This window comes from Bos indicus, chromosome 21, assembly GCF_029378745.1.
Source record: "Bos indicus isolate NIAB-ARS_2022 breed Sahiwal x Tharparkar chromosome 21, NIAB-ARS_B.indTharparkar_mat_pri_1.0, whole genome shotgun sequence".
Lineage (NCBI taxonomy): Eukaryota > Metazoa > Chordata > Mammalia > Artiodactyla > Bovidae > Bos > Bos indicus.
Genome location: NC_091780.1, coordinates 33,620,046 through 33,640,443, shown reverse-complemented (window position 1 = coordinate 33,640,443; position 20,398 = coordinate 33,620,046). Strand labels below are relative to the sequence as shown.

The window sequence follows — 20,398 nt, the reverse complement described above, 5'->3', positions numbered from 1 at the left end:
ATTCCATGGACAGTCCATGGGATCCCAAAGAGTTGGACACGACTGAGTGACTTTCACTTCCACTTCCAAGCCTTTAGATCTAATTTCTGGTGTGCAGGGAGAACTAGAGATAGAGGAACAAGTTAACAACACCCAAGGAAACATCAAACATATCCAGAATGTTGATGGGGGCATCTCAAAGGACTCTTCAGAAGGGTAAGTAAATATCATGAAGACCAAAAAAAGGCAAGTGACATGGGTAGGAGGTGGGAAGGATGGTTTCATCTAGACTGGAAGTGACTGAAGAGATATATAATCCGTGTTTGGTCTCTGCTTTGAACAAACTAGCTATAAAAGACATTTTGAGGACAACTAGGGAAATTTGAATGTGGGAGGTATTAGATAATATTAAGATGTTATGTTGGGGACTTTTCTGGTGGTCCAGAGGCTAAGACTCTGTGCTCCCAATGCAGCGGGGGCCTGGGTTCCATCCCTGATGAGGGAACTAGATTAGGGAATTAGATCTCGCATGCTGCAACTAAAGAGCCACATGCTACAACTAAGACACCCCCCCCCAAGCCAAATAAACAAATACATATTTTTAAAAAGTTATTGTTAACTTTACTAGGTTTGGTAAAAAGTATTATCTAATGAGTTTCCCAGGTGGCGCTAGTGGTAAAGAACCCGCCTGCCAATGCAGGAGATGTAAGAGAGGCAGGTTCAGTCCCTGGGCTAGGAAGATCCCCTGAAGAAGGGTAGGGCAACCCACTCCAGTATTCTTGTCTGGAGAATTCCATGGACAGTGGAGCCTGGCAGGCTACAGTCCATAGGGTCACACAGAGTCGGACACAACTGAAGTGACTTAGCATGCATGCATGCATGCATGCATTGTTTAATTTACTTTAAAGTACTTTTGGCAAAAGTGAAAGTGAAATCACTCAGTCGTGCCCGACTCTTTGCGACCCCATGGACATTAGCCTGCACCAAGCTCCTCCGTCCATGGGATTTTCCAGGAAAGAGTACTGGAGTGGGTTGCCATTTCCTTCTCCAGGGAATCTTCCCGACCCAGGGATAGAACCCAGGTCTCCCTCATTGTAGACAGACGCTTTACCATCTGAGCCACCAGGGAAGTCCACTTTTGGCAAAATACACGAATAAACAGATGAAGGGAGAGGAAGGAGTAGTAGTATGAAGGGGGAGAATTGGCTGTGGGTCAGGCACCGAGCCTGCGGCACTTAGGATGAAATGCCAGCTCCTTATAGAGGCCTCCAGAGGTCGGAAGGGACCGGCCCTTGCTCGTGTGTCCGTCCTCCCCTCTCAGCACTCCCCCTAGCCACCTCCCTAGCAGTTCCTTCCACCTGCCCTATAGACTGGTCCCCTCTCTTCTCCAGATGGCTTCTTCTGAGGTTTCAGCCTAAATGTCACCGCAGAGAGACCTTTCCCCACATCGGAAGTAGGTTCCGCTTCTCCGCCCCTGCTTTTGGTTGCCGGGCTGCACTCTACCACCCGCAGTGACGCTGTTTATGTGTTCTGTCTGACTAGCGCTGAAACGTAAGGCCACCACCGGGTCCCCAGAGCCTGCACTGATCGCGCACCTGTTCGCGCCCTGCGCCCAGCTGTAAGCGTCTCGGTTTCGGGAAGTTGCTGCTGTTTACCGCTGGGATTGCCCACCGGGTCCTGGACTTAGCCGGTTGGCTTCTCACAGCCAGAGTCGGCTGCAACCCAGGACCTCAGACCTGACCCCGGAACCCGCCGGCGCCGGGCAGCGGGAACCAGGTTCTTCAGCCATCTCTCAGCCAGGTGACTGACCGAAGCCTTTCCCACACCCTAGCACCTACTCTGGGACTCCACCCCATACAAGCTTTACCGTCTACAAGAGGAACTACACTTCCCAACAGCGCACGCAGCTCCCAACATGCTCTTAGGCGCCGCTCCGCCTCCGGCATTAACCCCTTGGTGGCTGCAGGCTTGCGGGAGCGGCGCTGGGCGCAGGTAGCCGGCGGCGGGCCGGGGGCCGGGGTGTATGTGTGTGTGTGTGCAGCAGAACTGAGAAGAGGACTGGAATAGGGGCCTTGGGGAGGAAGGGAGCCAGGGTTAACCGAGGACAGGCAGCGGGAGCTGGAGGAGGGGGGTGGGTAGGAGGCGAGCCATTGAGCGTCCGCCCCTCGCTAAATTAGGAACCTGTAAGTTTACCTTTTCCCGCAAAACGAACCTTTTTGGGTGCCAGGCCCCGGGCGGTGCCGAGGTTGCGGGTACGGAGGACAAAGGAGTCCGTCCTGGCCAAATGCTTCCCCCTGCCCAACACCTACTTTGGCCTCCGATCTCCCGACCCTGGATTGAGAAAAGTGGCAAACTCTTCCTGCCTCAGCCAGATGGGAACCCGCGAGGGTGGGAAGGGGGACACCCTTTCGGCCCGAGACGCTGACCCGGGAGTTTCCTGTGTCCCCCTGGACCATGGCCTGGAGCGTGGGGAGCCCTTCCTGGCGCCCCATCCTCCTCCCTCAATGTCGTGTGTCCCTGACTCCAGCTCTAAGGTACCTGAAGACAACTACATTCCCTCTTACTTGTCCGAGGCCTCGGTCCTGACCAGTGGGTGGTGAGCAGGCTCCTCCACCTTGTCTGCCGGCAGAGCCTGTGAGCCACCGTTATCCCAGCTCTTATCTTCCAGGCTCATTCCCTTAGTCACTGTGGCAACCGAGGTGGGCCTGATTCTTGGGGAGATGAGCGTGCACAGTTCCCATTGTGGGGTGGGAGTGGAGACAGAGGCAGACAGGAGCTAATAATTTCAGGGTCTGGGAGTGCCATGAAGGGGATCAGGGGATGGAGGATGCTGTTTCTAGACCGAGGAGGACGGCAAAGGCGGGGAGGGGGTGGGGAAGGGGGGTGAGGGGTGTGAGGGAGAGCTGTGTGCTTGGAGCAAGGGGGGTGGGGCACATGGGAGGAAATGAGATGACAGCCTGGGCCCTGGAAGGATATGGACTTTATTCTAAAATCAGAGTGTTCCTGGAAGCCCATGGAAGGTGTTAATGAACAAGGTAGTCATGTTTCCCTAGTCAGAGCTCCCCAGGGTCCTGGGCTTTCTCAGCATTTTCAGGGCTGGGGGTGGGGATGGAGCAGGGGAGGGACAGAGCAGGGGCTGTGGCCAAGCCAGTTGATTTCCTGCCAATTCCCATTGACCATGCCCCCTCTGACCCTCTGGGCTCGCCTCTGAAAACTGGGAGTGATATTGCCACCTCACTGGAGGCACACCTGGCCCAACCTGCTGTCATCCTCCCCACAGGGCCTGGCCACCCCTCCCACAGAATGCCCGAGGGCCCTGAACTGCATCTGGCCAGCCACTTTGTGAACGAGGCATGCAGGGAGCTGGTCTTTGGCGGGTGTGTGGAGAAGTCACCCGTCAGCCGGAACCCTGAGGTACCCTTTGAGAGCAGCGCCTACAGCATCTCTGCTTTGGCCCGCGGCAAGGAGCTGCGCCTGACCCTGAGCCCCCTGCCTGGGGCCCAGCCCCACCGGGAGCCACTGGCCCTTGTCTTCCGCTTTGGCATGACTGGCTCCTTCCAGCTGGTGCCCAGCGATGCACTGCCACCCCACGCCCACCTGCGGTTTTACACAGCTCCACCTGGCCCCCGACTTGCCCTCTGCTTTGTGGACATCCGCCGATTCGGCCGCTGGGACCTCGGGGGCGAGTGGCAGCCAGGCCGCGGGCCGTGTGTCTTGCTGGAGTATGAGCAGTTCAGGTAGGGCCAGCACCAGGTGTGAGGAATACAGTCCTGGGCTTCAGATGTGGCTTATTAGTGCCTTGTTGGCCAATGAGAAGCGAGTTCCAGCCCCTCTGGGCTTCAGTCCTTTCATCTGTAGACCAAGGCAGTGTCCTTTCCTAGGGACAACTCCGAGCTAATGGACCTGGAAACCCAGAGGAGGGGGGGGGCAAGAGGTGGAGGACATGGCCGACTGTGTCAGAGCTGGGGCTCTCATCAGCATCCCACACTGCTTGGTGCCCTCAGAAGGCTAAGAAGAAAAGTAGAGAGGCTTTAACAGCCCAAGAAGGGAGGCTGAGCAGGAAGGAACTGCGTCAAGGGGGTGGGGAGGGGACCACTTAATGGCATGGCTTCTGAAGCAGGCTGTGGTCTCCCACATCGTGCCTGCCCACCGGTCTGTGTCCCATGCTCTCCGTGCCTGTCTTCTGCCTGAGGCAGGCTAAGAGCCCCACCTGGGGTGGAATGCCGGTCACATAAGATGGCCCAGCGTCAGCCACTTCCTTTCCTCTAAAGATAAAACATGCATGTGTCTCTGCTTGGTGCTAGTCCAGTTCTAAGTGTTGAGGGTTCAGCAGTGATCAAGAGGGATGTGGTCCCTGCTCCCACAGAGCTAGTTCAGGTGGGGCAGGGGGAAGGGAAAGTGAAAGTGAAGTGAAAGTCACTCAGTCATGTCTGACTCTGCGACCTCACGGACTGGGGCCCCACCAGGCTCCTCTGTCCATGGAATTCTCCAAGCAAGAATACTGGAGTGGGTAGCCATTCCCTTCTCCAGGGGATCTTCCCAACCCAGGAATCAAACCGAGGTCTCCTCCATTGCAGGCAAATTCTTTACCAGCTGAGCTACCAGGGAAGTGCAAAGCTCTAAAGTAAAAGCATTCTGACAAGATTCAAACAGGAAGGCATGGAGTGGGACTTGGCAAATCCTTTCTTGGGGAAGGCATGTCTTTGGCTGCCCATTGGGGTGGATCAGGTCATCTCTGGCCCCCAGAAGGCAGCGGATTCCTGGCCTTCCCAGGCGTGACCCCAAGTGCACTCCCAGGGAAGTGTCTGTGTTGTCTTAGATTTCTCCCACTTCACCTTTCCTGGGAGGGTCAGGCCACAAGTTAACTCTTTGCCAGCTGGTTCTGAAGTTTCTCTTGCATGATGAGCATTTTGGCTTGTTTGGTCCTCCAGCTGCAAAGCCTGTGGGGATCTGCCTCCCTCTGGGAGCTGACCACCCAGGTTGACCTTCCAGTTTTACCCCCCAACTGTCTTCTGGGCCCTGTATCATTTGCTTCTCATGCCCATCACTGAGTCAGTCTTGTCATGACCATGTTCTCAAAGAAGCAAGATTCATTTCCTCTTCATGGTAGTGAGGAGACCCGTGGGGGTGCTAGGCACTCACCAGCCAGGACTTGCCCCCTTCACTCCTGCTAAACAGAGCCAGTGTCAGCTTCCAAGAAGATCTTCAGCATCTTGAAAATAGCTGACCCCACCAATGTCAGATCTTCATGTCTAAGCAACTGGAAGTCCTAGACAAGGCGTTCCAGACTGCAGGCACACCCAAGGTCCTGTGATCACCTTGTTCCCAAAAGTATCTTGAATCTGAGCCACTCTGGTGACATGCAAACCATATACATAGATTCAAGTGTTTTCTTGAGCATGTTCCTTTAAATTGGCATTTTTAACCTTTTGTGATGAATTGAAATCCCACATTGTTCCCATTTTTAACAGAAAATGGAGGTTCCTGCTGCCAAATACCACAGAGGATGCGATAATGGGAAATTGGGACTTATTGTTTCCTTCCCTTGCACCCAGAAATTGCTTCCCCCAGCTCCTCTCCCCTACCCCATTGGGAGGCAGGGAGGGGCAGGGGGCAGGCAGGCAGAATGGGTCTTATGTGACCGGCCTGTGTCCCTCCAGGGAGAATGTGTTACGAAACCTAGCAGACAAGGCCTTTGACCGGCCCATCTGTGAGGCCCTGCTGGACCAGAGGTTCTTTAATGGCATCGGCAACTATCTGCGGGCGGAGATCCTGTACCGGTCAGCAGGCAGGCCTTGGGCATGAGGGCGGGGGTGTCTGGGTGTGCTCACGTTCCCCTCTGCTTAGCACCCCTCTCCACCTCCCTGCAGGCTGAGGATCCCCCCCTTCGAGAAGGCCCGCACAGTTCTGGAGGCCCTGCAGCAGCGCAGGCCGGTGAGGGCACTGGGAGGGATGCGCCTGCCCCTGTCAGGCAGGCGGACGAGGGTTGGGGCTGGGTGAGGTGTCTGCAGCTCAGCTCGAGCAGGTCCCTTCTCAGTTCCAGCCTGTGTCTACAATGTGTGTGTGTGCGTGCATATGGGAGGTGATGGGGGGTGCCGATGAACTGTCCATGTCCTGCCAAGCTCAGAAGGGGTCTGTTCCCTGAGGGACTAGCGGCCTTCTGAGCAGCATTGCCTCATGCTGACATCCCGGTCCCACCCCTGCCCCTTCTCCAGAGCCCGGAGCTGACCCTGAGCCAGAAGATTAGGGCCAAGCTGCAGAACCCTGACCTGCTGGAGCTGTGCCACTCGGTGCCCAAGGAAGTGGTCCAGCTGGGTGAGGGCCTGGGAGGCAAAGATGGCTGGCTAGCTCTGCTTTGGCATATTGTGTAACCTGGGACAGTTCCTGCCCCTGTCTGGGCCTGGTTCCCTGCCTGGAGAATGGAAGTTTGTTGACCTAGTCATTTCTAAATGGACTATACCTCCAGGCAGGCAGGACAAGGATTCTTAATCCGACTTCAGGATGGGAAAGCCATGGCCCAGAGTGGGGAAGACACCAGCTTGAGGTCACACAGCTGGAGGAGGGAGAGCTTTGGCCCCCTGACTCAGTCTATCAGCTTGTGAAGCTGAGGTCTAAGCCAGGTCTAACTGGGCTCCCCCTCCTCCCAGCCTAAGTCCCCCCTCTGATCTCCACCTGGTTCCTCTGTCCCACAGGGGGCAAAGGCTACGGGTCGGAGAGCGGGGAGGAGGACTTTGCTGCCTTCCGAGCCTGGCTGCAGTGTTACAGCACACCAGGCATGAGCTCCCTGCGGGACCGGCATGGCCGCACCATCTGGTTCCAGGTTTGGGCTCTCACGCTTGTACAGGCAAACAGAGACCCAAGGAAACCGGTGGGATGGAAAAACCTGGGGTCACACTGGTCCTGAGGGTCTAAGCCTTCCCTGTGCTATGTTCTGCCCCTCCTCTGAGTCCTAGGGTCCCCGCTAGTGGCGCAGCCCCAGAGCAGGGGGGACCTTGCTGCTGGCGCTGACCTGGGGGGTCAGGAGGGGACAGTCAGGCTTCCTTGGGGAAGGGCTTCACTGATCTGGAAGGACAGGTGTGATTCTGCCTCTGCAAGGAAACTACCCCTACCAGGCTGACTCCTGAATTCTCTTGATTCCATTTTAGGGGGATCCTGGACCCCTGGCACCCAAAGGTAAACTACTCCTAACGTAACAAGAGAGCAGAAACAACTAGCTGTGCAAGGGCTGCAGCACCTTCTCCATCCCAGTCCCCCTCTCCCACCCTGGGAGTCACTCCAGAGTGGGAGTGTGGGAGTCTAGAGAAAGGGGGCTGAGGCCACAGAACCCTCCAAGCCCATCAGCATCAATGTCCTACAGGGGGCAAGTCCCGCAAGAAGAAGTCCCAGGAAGCACAGCAGGGTCCTGAGGACAGAGTGGAGGTATGGCTCCCTGCTCCTCCCCGTCCCTGCACTCTCTCCTAGTCTGGCCACACCTCCCAGGCCAGGCTCTCAGGCAGCTCCTTTCCTTGACAATGGAGGGCAAAGGTGGGTCCTCACCTGCCTGACCTGCAGGGCTCCTCATGGCCCTGCGTCTTCTCCACCCAGGACCCTCCATCTCCAAACAAAGCCCCTTCAAGGACACGGAGGGCACAGAGAGGCCTTCCTAAACAGACTACAGCTCAGGTGCCCGAGGGGACCAGCCTCCAACAGGACCCAGAAGTCCCCCCGGTCCCTGACAAAGGGAAAAGAAGGAGGCGGCCAGCAACCTCAGGTGGGCTTTCCTCAGCAACTTCCTCTGGGGAGGGACGGACTGCCACAGCGAGCTCCCCAGGAGAGGAAGGGATGGCAGTGTGGGTGGGAGAAACACGTGGACAAAGGCGGAAGGGAGGCTCTTGGGGAGTCCTCGGCCAGGGACTACCATCTCACCTGTCCTTCCCTAGGCCGCCACAGAACCCGGAAGATCAAGGCTGACACCCCATCCTTGGAGCCTGAGGGGACCTCAGCCTCCTAGCAAAAGGCTCTTCTTGCTTGTATCCACCCCTCCTCCTGGCACCCTGGATCTGGGCCTGTGTGGCTTCCTGGAGGTTGCAGGGAACTGGATGCTCTGACCCTATGGCCATTCCCTACACAATTACGTTTTTAATTGTACCCCACTATCCTCATTTTTTAAGCCCATGTGAAAAATGCTAATTTTTAGTAAAAGCATAAACTTGAACTTCTTGGCACTTCTTGGGCTGACTGCAGAAGGTCTGGGAAGGCTCAGTGTGAAGGGCCTGCTGCCCAGTCCTGAGGACAGGAGGGCCATGGCCTCTGCAGGGATGGCCCCTCATGGGTGGTGCAGAGACCCCCTGCCCAATTAGCCCAGACTCTACAGTTCCTCCAGTCCAGGACTCCTCAGGGCCTGTGGCTGCTCCCCTAGTGGGGAGCAGTGCTCTCCTCCTAGTGGGGGTCAGCCAGAACCCACCCACCAGGCCTCCTCCTCAGCCCCAAGCCCTCTATCTGTGGGTACAGGCGGAAGCACCCCTTCTTGTTTTTTTTCCCATGTGGGATCTAAATTCCCTGACTAGGGATTGAACCCATGCCCCCTGCATTGGAAGCGCATAGTCTTAACCGCTGGACTACCATGAAGTCCCAGAACACCATCTTGTGTCATGGTCTTTTAGTCATCTTATGGTTACCAGTATCCCGGGTCTCTCTCATGGGGGCTGCAATCCAGACGCTGCATGCACAAATAACCTTAGGTCTTGCCCCTGCACCCAAATACCTGGGGTAAAAACTGTCCCCTCAAAGCCTGAGGATGGGCCCTGAGGGGATTGAGCAGGGGCTACCGGCAGGGCTCCTGAGCCAAGGGTTTATTAAGAGGTAACTGACCCTTGCATCAGGCTCAGGAGGCAGAATTGAGGCGCTGCCAAAGCCTTCCACAAACAAAACCCCACCCTCAGGGACTCAGTTCGGTGGGGGCTGCAGAAGGAGCAACAGGGATTGCACTTGGAAAGGAGCAAAGGTGAGCTTCAGGCGGTTGTCCCGGAGGAGCAGGGGGCCAGTAGGGTCGCGGCGCTCCAGGAGGTCACAGCTGCAGAACAGGAGGTGGTCATGAGGGCCCTGCAAGGGCAAGACCCCCACTGCCACCCCACGCCCCAACTCACAGGACAGCCTCTTGAACCGGCAGCGACGTGTGCAGCCAGCAGTCGCTGTGACTGCCGTGGGCCTCGTAGAGCCGCAGCAGGAGCGTGCGGCCCTGGGGGCTGGTCTCCGCCTGCGGAGGAAGGTGAGTGGTGGGTGGGGCCGACACCAGGCCCCGCCCCGAACCCGCCACCGCCCCATCCCGCCCCTTGCCTGCTTGACCGTCTCCAGCACCACCGCGGGCGAGGACACTGAGAAGGCACTCCAGGCGGCGGCGGGCGCCGGGCCCGGGGCGGGCAGCGCCAGGAGGGGGAAGTTGAGGCTGTAAGCAGCGGGGATAACGCCAGCATCCTGGAACGAGCCTGGGAGCAGACCGGAAAAGGGACGTGTGGTGGAACATGTGGTCAGAGCGCCGGACTAGGGGCGTTTTCCCGTAGCGGAGGCCGAGAAGGGCAGAGGGGTATGGGGCGTAGCACTCACCCTTGTGCGGCATCAGCGCGTAGGTGAACTCGTGGCGCCCCATGTCCACGGTGGCGTCAGGGGACTTAGGCGCCCGCAAGCTGGGGTGGGAAGGGTGGGAAAGGGACAGACCGGAGCTGCTGCAGTTCTATCCTGGCAAGACCAGGATCCCATACCAGTCCCTGGGGCAGCCCCCCACTCACAGCGAGAGGCTGAGGACGTTGCCCCGTACTGATGCGCCGTACTTGCAGTCATTGAGCAGAGCCAGCCCAAAGCCATGCTCTGACAGATCCATCCAGCGGTGGGCCCACACCTGGAGCGTAGATCAGAGACCCACTTGGTGGTCCCCCTCCTCCGTGTGCTCCAGAGCTCCTAGTCCTAGACTGAGGGATGCTTTGGGACCTCACGACTGATTGAATTCCAGCTCTTACCTCGGGAGGCCCTGGGCACACCACACAGCCTGTCTAAGCCTCAGTCCCTCATCTGGGAAAGGTGGATTAAGAGTACTTACCCCACCAAATGGGCATGAATATCAAACTGAACATAAAGCATTTGGCACAATGCCTGGCATACATGCTAGGAACCATCACGTGCCTCCTCACCCCATACCACACAACTAGTCGTTCCCCAGCCAGGGAAGAGCCAAACCTTCCACCCCACACCACCCCATGGCAGACCTCAAATCGAGCCCAGTCCCAAGAGGTATTGTAGTGGGTGGGCCGCTGCAGATGTCCAAACTGGACCTCATAGGTGGCCTGGGGACTGCGCACACGGGCAGGGAACTCCACCTTCAGGAACTTGTGGGCCTCGTGCCAGTGCACCTGTGGGGGGTGGGGGTGGGGTACAAGGGGCTGGCCCCTCTTCACCAGCCACACCCAGGGAAGACACCCACCACCCTGCCCCCTGCTACCTCAGTGTGGAAGCGGACATAGGGGCAGCCAACGTCCAGCACAACCTCCTGGCTGAGCCGACTATTAGGACTGATCTGTAGCAGGAACCAGGCGCTGCCCCGCACGCCACCCTCAGTGCCCACTGCCAGGGTCCCTGCCTGGCCCAGCACTGGCTTCCTGTGGAATAGAGGGGAGAGGCACTGAGCCAGGACAGCCTGGCAGAGTGGGCCCAGTACACTTGTTCGTATTTCTACCACTGCCACCCGGAGTCCTGCCCACCCCGCACCGTGTTTCTAGGTGGTAGTCCATGACGTCCCATGCGTCCCAGTACAGGGGGACGTCGTCAAACAGCACAAACTGGTTCCCCACGGCGCCCTCAGCAATGGCCTCCCTGGAAGGACATGGACATCAGTACTTTATAACCGAATGACTTTGGTCTCCCCAGATGTTTGAGGTGGGTGGGGTGGAGGGTAGGCCCTGTTCCATGTGTGGGTCCCAGTCCAGAGCCACTCGTGGGCTGCTGTGGTCAGCTGTGGCCACGGGACAGAGGGAACGAGAGGTCTGGGGTCCACCTGCCAGGCAGTGGGAGAGGGCAAGGGGTTAGCACCTGCCGGAGGCCACCAGCACCAGGGATGTCAGGCGGCCAGTTGGGTCCAGCCTCACTCGGATGATGCCGTTGTCCAGAGTCACAGAACCGTCAGTCTTGGTGGGAGGGGGCCTTGAGGCTAGGTCTGCAGGAGCTTCCCACAACCAACAGCCCACCCGACCCCCAGCCCCAGCTCTGCCTCACCACTTGCTCCAGATTGGGGGGCTCAGCACTTCCACATTGTTAGGGACAGCCCAGGACAGCCCCCGCCCCACCGCCATGCGCCGGCACTCACCTCTTGCACTACGAACACAGGCTGCTGGGGCGGCAGGGGCTGCAGTGAGGTGGGGGTGGGGGCAGGAGCATAGCCCATGCCGGGGACGGTGACCAGGGCTGGGGAGGAGCCTGGGCGTCAGTGCAGCCTCCCTGACCTTTCAGGAACCATGCTTGGGCCAGGGTAGGGTTGGGTATAGGGGCTGAACACTACTCCTCCTCTCTAGCCTGGGGCACCCCAGGGCAGAGACCCCCAGGAGAATGTCCCTGACTCTCAGTTTGGCCTTGATCCCTCCTGCCACAGTAGCCACTCTTCTCCCCAGCTCATACCTAAGCAGTGGGCCCCGCCAGGCCGGGGCAGGGCCAGCACTTCGGTGCGCTTCCAGGGCAGCGTGTTGACAATGAGAAGGCCCTCGGGACCTGGCTCCCCAGCACACAGGGCTGCAGCTGCAGCACTGAGCAGTGTGTTGCCATGGGAACGGATGTCTGGGGAGAGACTGGTTGGTTATGAGTGGGCAGGGGATCGGGGTGACCCCTGAATGTCCCACGGGGGACATTCTGGGCACTGCACTGGATGCGAGAGCCGTGGAAATGTTGTCAGCCTCACCTTCGTAGTGGCACATGGCTTCCTCTGCCACCAGCTGGATGCAGCTCCCAGTCACCACATCATGGAACTGGTTCAGGAGCAGGAGCCTGCAGGGGCCAAGGGCAGGGCTGGGAGGTGTTTGAGGTGGGTGGGGTGGGGAAGGCAGGGAGGCTGCGGCAACCACAGAGGCGTCTGGGTGAGGTTAGCAGGTGGCAGGGGACAGAAAACAGGCTGACCTCCAGAGATCCTGCAGCAGGGCAGCCGGGTAGAGGAACTGGGTGCTGCGGGCCAGGGCCAGGCTGCTGAGCAGCTCCACGTCATGCAGGATCCGCTCACACTCCCGGTTCCCCTTCTTGATCTGAGCCCAAGGGAGGGGGGACTCAGTCTAGAGCCTGGGCAAGCATCCCAGGGTCCCCCTGCCAAAGCCTCTTGCTTAGAACCCCTGATGCTCTCCAGGAACTCCTGGATAAAGCCTCATGTGTTATCTGCCCCCAAAGCCTGCCTCCTCTCCCCTCTGCCCAGGACACTCCCCCCTCAGAGATGCTGAGTCCTGCCACCTCCAGGCTCCTGAGCACCCAGCTCTTGCACTCCTCTCAGCTCTTCCATGGAACACAAGCCTCTTCCCCCGGTCTGGGCCACTGTAGGGTGCCCCCTCCTCGCTGGCTCAGCAGCCAGTCCCTGACCTGGGCATGGGTGGTGTAGGTGCCGTTGTGTAGCTCCAGGAAGAGCTCCCCAACCCAGGTGCACAGCTGCCCCGAGTGGCCCTCCAGCGCTGAGAAGAGTCGCTCCGGAGAGGATAGCTGCACCCTGAGGGAGACTGCAAGCTTGGGTCTCCCGGCCTGGGCCATGTGACTTACCCTTCTTCCATGAAAGTGTGACAAGAGGTCCAGCCCCGACAGAAAGGAGCCACCCCTAGAAGACTCCCTGTCCAGACAAAGGCAGGTCTGGACCCTTCCTCCCCCAGGAGAGTTCTGCCTCAGTGGCTTTAAGCCCCTTCCCACCTTTGGCTTTTCTCCCACCCCACCTCCAGGGTCGAAGCTGGGAGGTGCCCATGGTCTGCAATTGGCGGGAACAAGGTTGAGGGGGGGCGCTGGGCCCAAAGTTTGAGCAGAGGAAGGGCTCAGGGCAAGGGCAGAGAATGGGGTAGAGTGAACCCAGGCCTGACCTGGGCAGCCCGTCGGTATTGCATAGCCGCTTCAAGCGGTCCACCATGGTCTGGGTGGGGCCACCACCTCCATCCCCAAAGCCAAAGAGGAAGGCGCTGTGGTTGGTCCGTCCCTTGTCCCGGTTTTTGGCCACTGTCTTCAGCACCTGGGCAGGTTCACACCGGTCAGCTTCGGCTGGATACCTGGCCCACTCCAGCCTGCCTCCTTTCCCGACCTTGGCCACAAGATGCCCTCTCACCTCCTCCACACTGCCCTGCATCCCATAGGAGTCACCGGGTGGGAAGTGGGCCAGCACCTGGGAGCCATCCAGCCCCTCCCAGAAAAAGGTATGGTGCTGCAGGCAGGGAGACAGGTGGAAGAAAGAGGCCAGAGTCAGGGCTGAGGCAGAGCCGGGCCTCCCTCACCTGCCCCTCCTGTTGTGTGACCCCGGGAGAGGCATGCCTTCCCTGGGTGGGGGCTGGGTGGTTTGTCCAGGACCCCTCAATAATAAGCCTGGACGAGATGTTCGGGCCAGGAGGGACCCAAGCCTGCTCCAAGCCTGGCCCCCTGGGGCCTGCTCACCGGGAAGGAGTTCACCAAGTTCCAGCTCAGCTTTTGGGTGAGGAAGCGCTTGATGCCACAGCTACGCATGATCTGGGGCAGCTGCGCGGAGTAGCCGAATGTGTCTGGCAGCCAGAACTGCAGGGAGAAGGCATCTGCGGCACGGGGACCCGGGAGCTCGGCAGAGCGGCCCAGCTGCAGCCCCTCCTCACTCAAGGGCAAGCTCTGGTCCCCTCTGCCTGCAGGTGCAGCAGCTCCCCGCCTACCTCCGAGCACATCTTCCCGAACTCCTGACGGAAGAAGTTCTGACCCTGCAGGAACTGCCTCACCATGGACTCTCCACTGGGAAGGTTCCCATCCTGGCCATGAGGGAAGAAGGGGGCCACTGGGGTCAGCATCAGACAAGATGGGCAGGGACTCAGGAAACCACCCCATCCAGAGAAGCCAGGGCTCTGACACTGGGGGAAGCCAGTGCCCTGGAAGCTTCGATCTCCTCACTTCAGCCTAACCGTCTGTCTGCCAGACAGGAGGTATCTGGGGCCGGGTCACACAGATGGCCCGTCACAGTGCTTGACACCCCCACCCCCCTGGGAGTCCCGAGCCCTAGGATTCCAGGGACTGATAAGAGGGCATGAAGGACCTGCAGAAAGTCACCAGCACAGCAGAGGACAGAGTCCTTGATGGTAAGGCCTGAGGCTGAGGGGCTGCAGACGGCACTCACCATTTCCACCCAAGTGCCCCCCACGGGCACAAACTGCCCGCGGCAGGCGAACTCCTGGAGCCGGGCATGCAGGCCAGGGTAGTGGCTCCTCACCCACTCGAGCTGCTGCGCCTGTGGGGCAGATGGGGTGGGGGCTGGCCAGGAGCAACATGAACCCCACCCAGGGCTGAGCGCCTGGGGCTCAGGGGGTGGGCTGAGAAGCCCTGGGAACCCCACACTAGCACCCCCTGGGCTCCAGGTACCACTCACACAGCCGTCCCTCTGACCTGGGAGCAGGCAAAGATGAACTCGGGGTTCCGCTCCATGAGCTGAACGACCGTCACCCAGCTTCGGGCACATTTCCGCACAGTCTCCTTGAAGGGCCAGAGCCAGGCTAGGCGGGGAGGAGGGTGAGGATAGAAGGAGAGCAGCCAGGTCCCCAGCCCCTCACAGACCTCCAGCTGCACCCCTGTCCCCTAGCACCCAACCAGGCCCCTCCTGGGCCACCAGAGGGTCACCGTAGCCTTCCTCCCATCCCATCCCATTCCCTGCTGAGTCCTGTGGCATCTCTCCTGAGCTGTCACTTTTACATGGCTGGAGCTAGTGGGGCAGTTTTATAGTCAGGAAGCTGGGGCCCCAGTCCCTGGATTGGCCTTATTCTGGGGTTTAGAGAGGATCCTTTAGGAAGCGGCAGGTGTGGCCCCTCCCCTACACACCCGGAACACATCCTGGAACAGAGGGCACCGCTTCCCTGGATGGACCCGCCTGGGCCAGCTGTCCTGCCTGAGGCACTGCTGCCTTCCATAACCTAGGCCTCCTAGTTCCTTCTTTACCAGCCCAGAACTCCACATCCCACGCTTTGGCACAGCAGAGAAAGCCCTGATTCTGTGGCTCAGAAACTTCAGCTGCATCAGAATCAATACCTTGGGAAGTTCATTAAAAATGTTATTTCCTGTAAGCCTGACATTGCAGACTCATCAGGTTCCGAACTGAACTCCTGATCCTCCCCAGGAAGCCTCCCCCTGTGTTTGCATCCCCATCTCAACTACTTCCACATCACTCCTGTCCGAGGACTCGGGCACCCTTGTCAAATTCTTACTCATCCTCATTCTGTTCAAAGGTCACCTCCTCTAGGAAGCCCTTCTTGAATCTGCCAGACCCAGCTGGGTTAAGTGCCTCTCTTGGGCTCCCCAGCTCCCCATACTTCCCTCCATCATGGCAGCAACTGTCTCTGCCTATTTTGTGATCATCAGTCTCAATAATCCTCCCCCCAATATCTAGCATGATGCCATCCAGGGCACATTTAGCAAAACCTACAGTCCATTCCCCTTTCCCCATTTTACACATGGGGAAAAACTGAGGTCCAAGAACTTGATGTGGATCACACAGTGCTTTCAGGGCGCAACAAGGTCTTCAAGACCACTCCTGACCCCCCCCCCCCGCTGAGCCAACCCAGCCAGCTGCTGCCCTACCTGTGTCAATGTGGCAGTGCCCCATGGCATGGATCGTATGCTGGCTTTCACCCCAACGTTGGCCAAAGAACTTGGAGGCCAGGGCCTGGGCCACTGGGAAGGTCTCAGGCTGGGCAGGGTCACATACGTTCACCATCTGGTTGGCAGTGTATAGGGCCTGGAAGCTGCGCTGGTTGTCCTCTCCGAGGCCCTGCAGCAAGGTTCTGCCCCTTAATCCCCATCTCAAGCAAGCAGAGGCTCCAGAATCAGACCCCAGCTGATCTCCCATGGGTTCTCAGCAGAGTTCCTCCCTACAACCAACTCTGTGTCCTGCTGGTCCTGCTGCTCAGCACTGTCTCCCTCTTCCCCTTTACACAGGGAAGTCCTCTCAACACTCAGGCAGGCACAAAACACTCTCTATTCTGGATTCCCAGAGCCCCAGCTATCCGACCCAAGAAACAGCCTGCCTGAAACAGGGCTCGAGAGAGTATCCAGGTGGGGTGGAGGTGTTGAGTACCTTGGCGATGCCTAGCAGGAGCTCCAGGTCCACTAGGAGCTTGTAGACATCCCGGTGGAACACGGCAAGCTCAGCCCGGCTCACCTGGAACATCTTCTCTGGATCAGGGGCTGCGATCATGGATCCCTTTCCAGCCCCCAGGAGCCCGTTGCAGGCTACTTCCACATAGAGGGTCAGGCTACAAATGTGGGGAGGCAGCCTCAGGCCAAGGGACTGGCAGAGGACTCTGGGGCTTGGGGAAGGAGTACCAGAGAGGCACCCGACAGACCCCTCCTCATGTGCCCTCAGGATCTACCACCCAGAGGATCTCAGTTATGTCAGGGACGTATGACAGAGGGCCACGGTGGAAACAGCAGACTAAACCCACATTCTGCCTCGGCTGAGGAGGGTAAGTAGCTGAGTTTGGAAGTGTGTGAATTATGTTGTTTAGACTTATTTCCAAAGCTGTCTATACAAAGCACTGCCTGGGTCTCAGAACCCTCTTAGCACGTTAAAAACATGATTGGATCTCCCAGGTCCAGCTTTCAGAGCAACGATCTGTCAGCCAACAGAGGCAGGCCATTGTTCGGAGCAGTGTGGTAAGCTGTGGTGCTGTTCTGCTCAATCTTCAGAAAGCAAACATGACTTCCTTCAGGAAGCCTTCTGGGACTCTTCCCCTAGTGCTCTCCTTAGTCTAGAACAGATTTCTCCCACTCAGAGTGTTGTCTTTCAGAGCCCTCATCAGTTTGTAATTGTATATGGACATGTGAGTCCCCCTTGCTATCAAAGATCACATCATTCACCATCATAGTCCCCATGTCTGGAAACATCAGATACACAATGTTTAATAAACACTGAATATAATAAAATATAACATCTAAGCAGAGTTTTTTGATGGTGTCATAAAATGCACAATATGGAATTTTAAAAACTCAGGATGCAAAATATCAAAGAAATACCACCTCAGCTAGTGAACGCCACCTCTGAAAAAATTTCTGGGAAGAATTGAGCTGTTAATAATGGATATCTCTAGGTGATGGGGTAATGGGAATTATCAATATTTACTTCTTTGTGCTTTTTTGCATTTAATGTAGGAACTAAAATGCTATCTTTTTGGTCAGAAAAATCCTGCTTTTTAAAAACAAACTATGTAGAAGATGGTGGTGTTGAAAGTGGATGTGTTTCTCTGGACCTCGGCGGCTCCTCTCCCTCTGGTGCCCCCTTCCCCTACAGCACTGGTCAGCCATAGTCCAGGGACTCACTCACCTCCGGGGGTCTTTCTCCCCCAGCTTGTCAGTCAGAATGTAGCTGGTTTTCTCTCCCTCTTTGGTCAAACCCTGGTGAGGAGCAGAATGAAAGAGACAAGGCCTGAGGCTTGTGGACAGTTCTGCTGGAGTACAAGCTGAAGGGGGCCAGGCCCCTCTGTTGGACCTCCAGTACTAGCTCCTCTCTCCCAAGGCCAAGATTGACAAATCAGGGACCTCTGGTAGCAAGTGCCCCCCACCCCCCAAGGCAGTCGGCACCATGACCACCAAATGGCACCTGCTGACCAGCAGAAAAGCCACTGGTCTTGTGGGGTCTTAGGTAGGTGTCAGGTCCTTGGTGGCTTCTGATGGCCTCTGTACCCCTGAATAAGCATTTGAAGGGAAACTCTATGAGGTCAGGGAAAGGTTTGCTTCATTCTCCACTATACCCCCAGTGCTTAGCACAGGGACCTGTGCAGAGAGGGCACTCAGGAGATATCCACTGAGCCAAGGAAGGGAGGGAGGGAGGGAGGGGTCTGCTGCCTTTCTGCACAGGAAGAGCAACAGTCCTAACCCAAGACTGAGGGTTAGTCAAACTGAAATGGAAGCTGTATGAATCCAAGCAAGTGTGCTAACCTCTATATATCTCAGTTTCTGTCTGTGAAAAGTGAAAGTGTTAGTCACTTAGTGGTGTCTGACTCTTTGCAATTGCATGGACTGTAGCCCGCCAGGCTCCTCTGTCCATGGAATTCTCCAAGCAAGAATACTGGAGTGGGTAGCTTCCCTTCTCCAAGGATCTTCCTGACTCAGGGATCGAACCCAGGTCTCCTGCACTGCAGGCAGATTCTTTACTGTCTGTGCCACTGGCCATAAAAACCTATCACATAGAATTATAAAGGTTAAACCTGATAAAGTTGGATACATAGACAAGGCACTTCATAGTGGCTCTATCTGGGCAACTGGGGGTGAGGTGGAAGGACAGACCCATTATTTCAGGTAAAGAGACTTTGTAAACTTTATACTATCCATAACTGTTTCAAAGTCCTCCTCCCCATCTGCCATAAGCATCTATTACATATAATAAAAACTAGTTTATTAAAAATAAAAAGTGATACAGTCTGAAAAGCCACTAGTCTGGCACCTAGCACCTAGTAAAGGCTTAAGAAGTCCATCTGCTGTACATATTATTGTATTTGATTAGTAACTAGTTTCATTCCAGAATGGGAGGGTGACCAGTCAGTGGCAGAGTTAGCTTAGCATTATGTTGTGACCTTAAGTGATCCGCTTAAATATAAGAAGGAACAATTACACAGGGGCCTAAGCAAAAACTCATACCACCCTGCAGGCATAGCCACTCAGCTGTGGCTTTGCCAGAGACCAGGGCTGAAATGTGGCCACACCTGACCCAGGGCAGGGCTCCTCACCTGGACAGGTTCCCCATCACGCCACACCAGGCCTTCTCCATCACTTTCCCAGCGAAGATGAACTTCCTGACCCACCCATGCCTCTGGGATGGTCAGCTCTACACGGAACCAACAGGTCCACCATCTGCAACAGAACCACTAAGATGAGCCTAGGGGTCAAAGCCCTGTCCTTTCGACATACTTCCTATGATTAAGGGTCAGCAAGGGCTTGAGACTTTCTGCCAGAATCTGCAGCACCACAAGATATTCAGCTTTGATCAGCAAGAAAGAAGCGATGGAGTGTGCAGCAAGGTGAGGGAATGAGGCAGAGAATCAGGGGTCTGTGATATGTCCTAGAGTGCCCTTCCTAAGGGATGTCACCGAGCTGGGAGAAGTGAAGTGGAAGTTGCTCAGTCGTGTCTGACTCTTTGTGACCCCATGGACTGTAGCCCGCCAGGCTCCTCTGTCCATGGAATTCTCCAGGCAAGAATACTGGAGTGGGTTGCCGTTCCCTTCTCTAGGGGATCTTCCCAACCCAGGGATCGAACCCAAGTCTCTCGCATTGCGGACGGATTCTTTACCATCTGACCCACCAGGGAAGCCCGTGGGGAGAAGTGAGGAAGAGAAAATTCTTCCATGAAGGCTTGAGGAACCAGGGAGCTATCTCCAGCAAAGGGTGCTGCTCTGCCCCAAGTGACTGTCTAGGGCAGAGAGCCGACAATAGGGGTTTTTAGGGGCGGCAAGCAAGCTGGGAGGTGGGGCCCAGGGGCTCCGCCCTCTCTCTGGAGCGTTACCCACGTGGGTCCGAAGCTGTCGCCGACCTGCGCGGGGCGGAAGTCCTGCTGGACTGCCTCCTGGTAGGGAAGTCTTTCGGGCGTCAAGAAGCTGGAAAGCTCGGCCACTGGGCAGCTGTCTCCGAAGAGCCTGGGCGGGAGGGGCAGGTTGGCGCGCGCTCGTGGGCCATCCGGCGGGTGGGGATGCGCGTTCCCTCCATCCACCGCCGAGAGGGCTGCCCCACGACACAGTCTCTCCCCACTCCCTCCTCCTGGGCCCCAGCACTATCTGAGGCGGATATTTTGTCCCTCGGTCCATGTGGCCGAAGCTTGGGTTTCCCCCGGAAGGGAAGGCTAGAGACTCGTGGATGCGGCTGGCGGGTGCCCTGGGCAAGGGGGCCACACCTGCCGCGGAGATTACAATCGGTAAAGTAGAGCGGCGACACGAATTTCTCCACCCGCTCCAGCGTAGTGCGCCAGTGCTTCAGGGCCGGCGCCGCCGCCATCGCCGCGCGTTCGCTCCTCTCTCTTCTCCCCGGAAGGCCCCCGGCGCTGCCGGCGCGGTCCACGGCCTGGAACCAAGGGTTCCGGCGCCTCAAAGGCGCCTTCCAGGCCCGGGCAGCTTTCCGTGGAACACCAGCGGCTCAGTGAAGCCCCGCTGCTCCGAACTTTTGAGCAGCAAGCTTAAAGCTAAAAGCTGCGCTTCTGAGGCTTTACTCTTATCTCGGTCCGAGCTGGTCGCCACTGGGC

The 20,398-nt window shown here is 57.4% G+C and overlaps 2 protein-coding genes across 10 annotated transcripts; one reads left to right on the top strand and one right to left on the bottom strand.

The window, feature by feature from the left end:
* Positions 1-1,329: 1,329 nt before the first annotated feature.
* Positions 1,330-8,173, top strand: NEIL1 (nei like DNA glycosylase 1). Of its 7 annotated transcripts, XM_070775364.1 has the most exons (11): positions 1,330-1,432; positions 1,522-1,779; positions 3,260-3,716; positions 5,640-5,759; positions 5,850-5,913; positions 6,195-6,294; positions 6,672-6,799; positions 7,125-7,152; positions 7,337-7,398; positions 7,531-7,729; positions 7,899-8,173. In XM_070775364.1, the coding sequence occupies exons 3-11, from the start codon at positions 3,283-3,285 to the stop codon at positions 7,967-7,969; spliced, it is 1,206 nt and encodes a 401-aa protein (XP_070631465.1). In that variant the 5' UTR covers positions 1,330-1,432; positions 1,522-1,779; positions 3,260-3,282; the 3' UTR covers positions 7,970-8,173. The 7 variants fall into 7 exon arrangements, with proteins under 7 accessions (XP_070631465.1, XP_019839040.2, XP_019839037.2 ...); XM_019983481.2 differs by lacking the exon at positions 1,330-1,432 and having other exon boundaries at positions 1,454-1,779; XM_019983478.2 differs by lacking the exons at positions 1,330-1,432; positions 1,522-1,779 and adding an exon at positions 1,822-1,971.
* A 429-nt stretch (positions 8,174-8,602) lies between these two features.
* On the bottom strand, positions 8,603-20,297 carry MAN2C1 (mannosidase alpha class 2C member 1). Of its 3 annotated transcripts, none has more exons than XM_019983477.2 (26): positions 20,054-20,297; positions 19,674-19,799; positions 18,897-19,020; positions 17,495-17,565; positions 16,250-16,427; positions 15,754-15,943; positions 14,569-14,675; positions 14,303-14,413; positions 13,848-13,940; positions 13,603-13,719; positions 13,280-13,375; positions 13,041-13,186; positions 12,559-12,682; positions 12,112-12,233; positions 11,897-11,982; positions 11,601-11,775; positions 11,312-11,421; positions 11,038-11,170; positions 10,717-10,821; positions 10,451-10,607; positions 10,218-10,361; positions 9,744-9,853; positions 9,562-9,641; positions 9,295-9,443; positions 9,105-9,214; positions 8,603-9,031 (listed from the first exon to the last, which is right to left on the bottom strand). In XM_019983477.2, the coding sequence occupies exons 1-26, from the start codon at positions 20,152-20,154 to the stop codon at positions 8,905-8,907; spliced, it is 3,192 nt and encodes a 1,063-aa protein (XP_019839036.2). In that variant the 5' UTR covers positions 20,155-20,297; the 3' UTR covers positions 8,603-8,904. The 3 variants fall into 3 exon arrangements, with proteins under 3 accessions (XP_019839036.2, XP_019839034.2, XP_019839035.2); XM_019983475.2 differs by having other exon boundaries at positions 11,038-11,132; positions 11,312-11,409; positions 11,620-11,775; positions 20,054-20,212; XM_019983476.2 differs by lacking the exon at positions 20,054-20,297 and having other exon boundaries at positions 11,038-11,132; positions 11,312-11,409; positions 11,620-11,775; positions 19,697-19,805.
* Between the last annotated feature and the right edge of the window lie 101 nt (positions 20,298-20,398).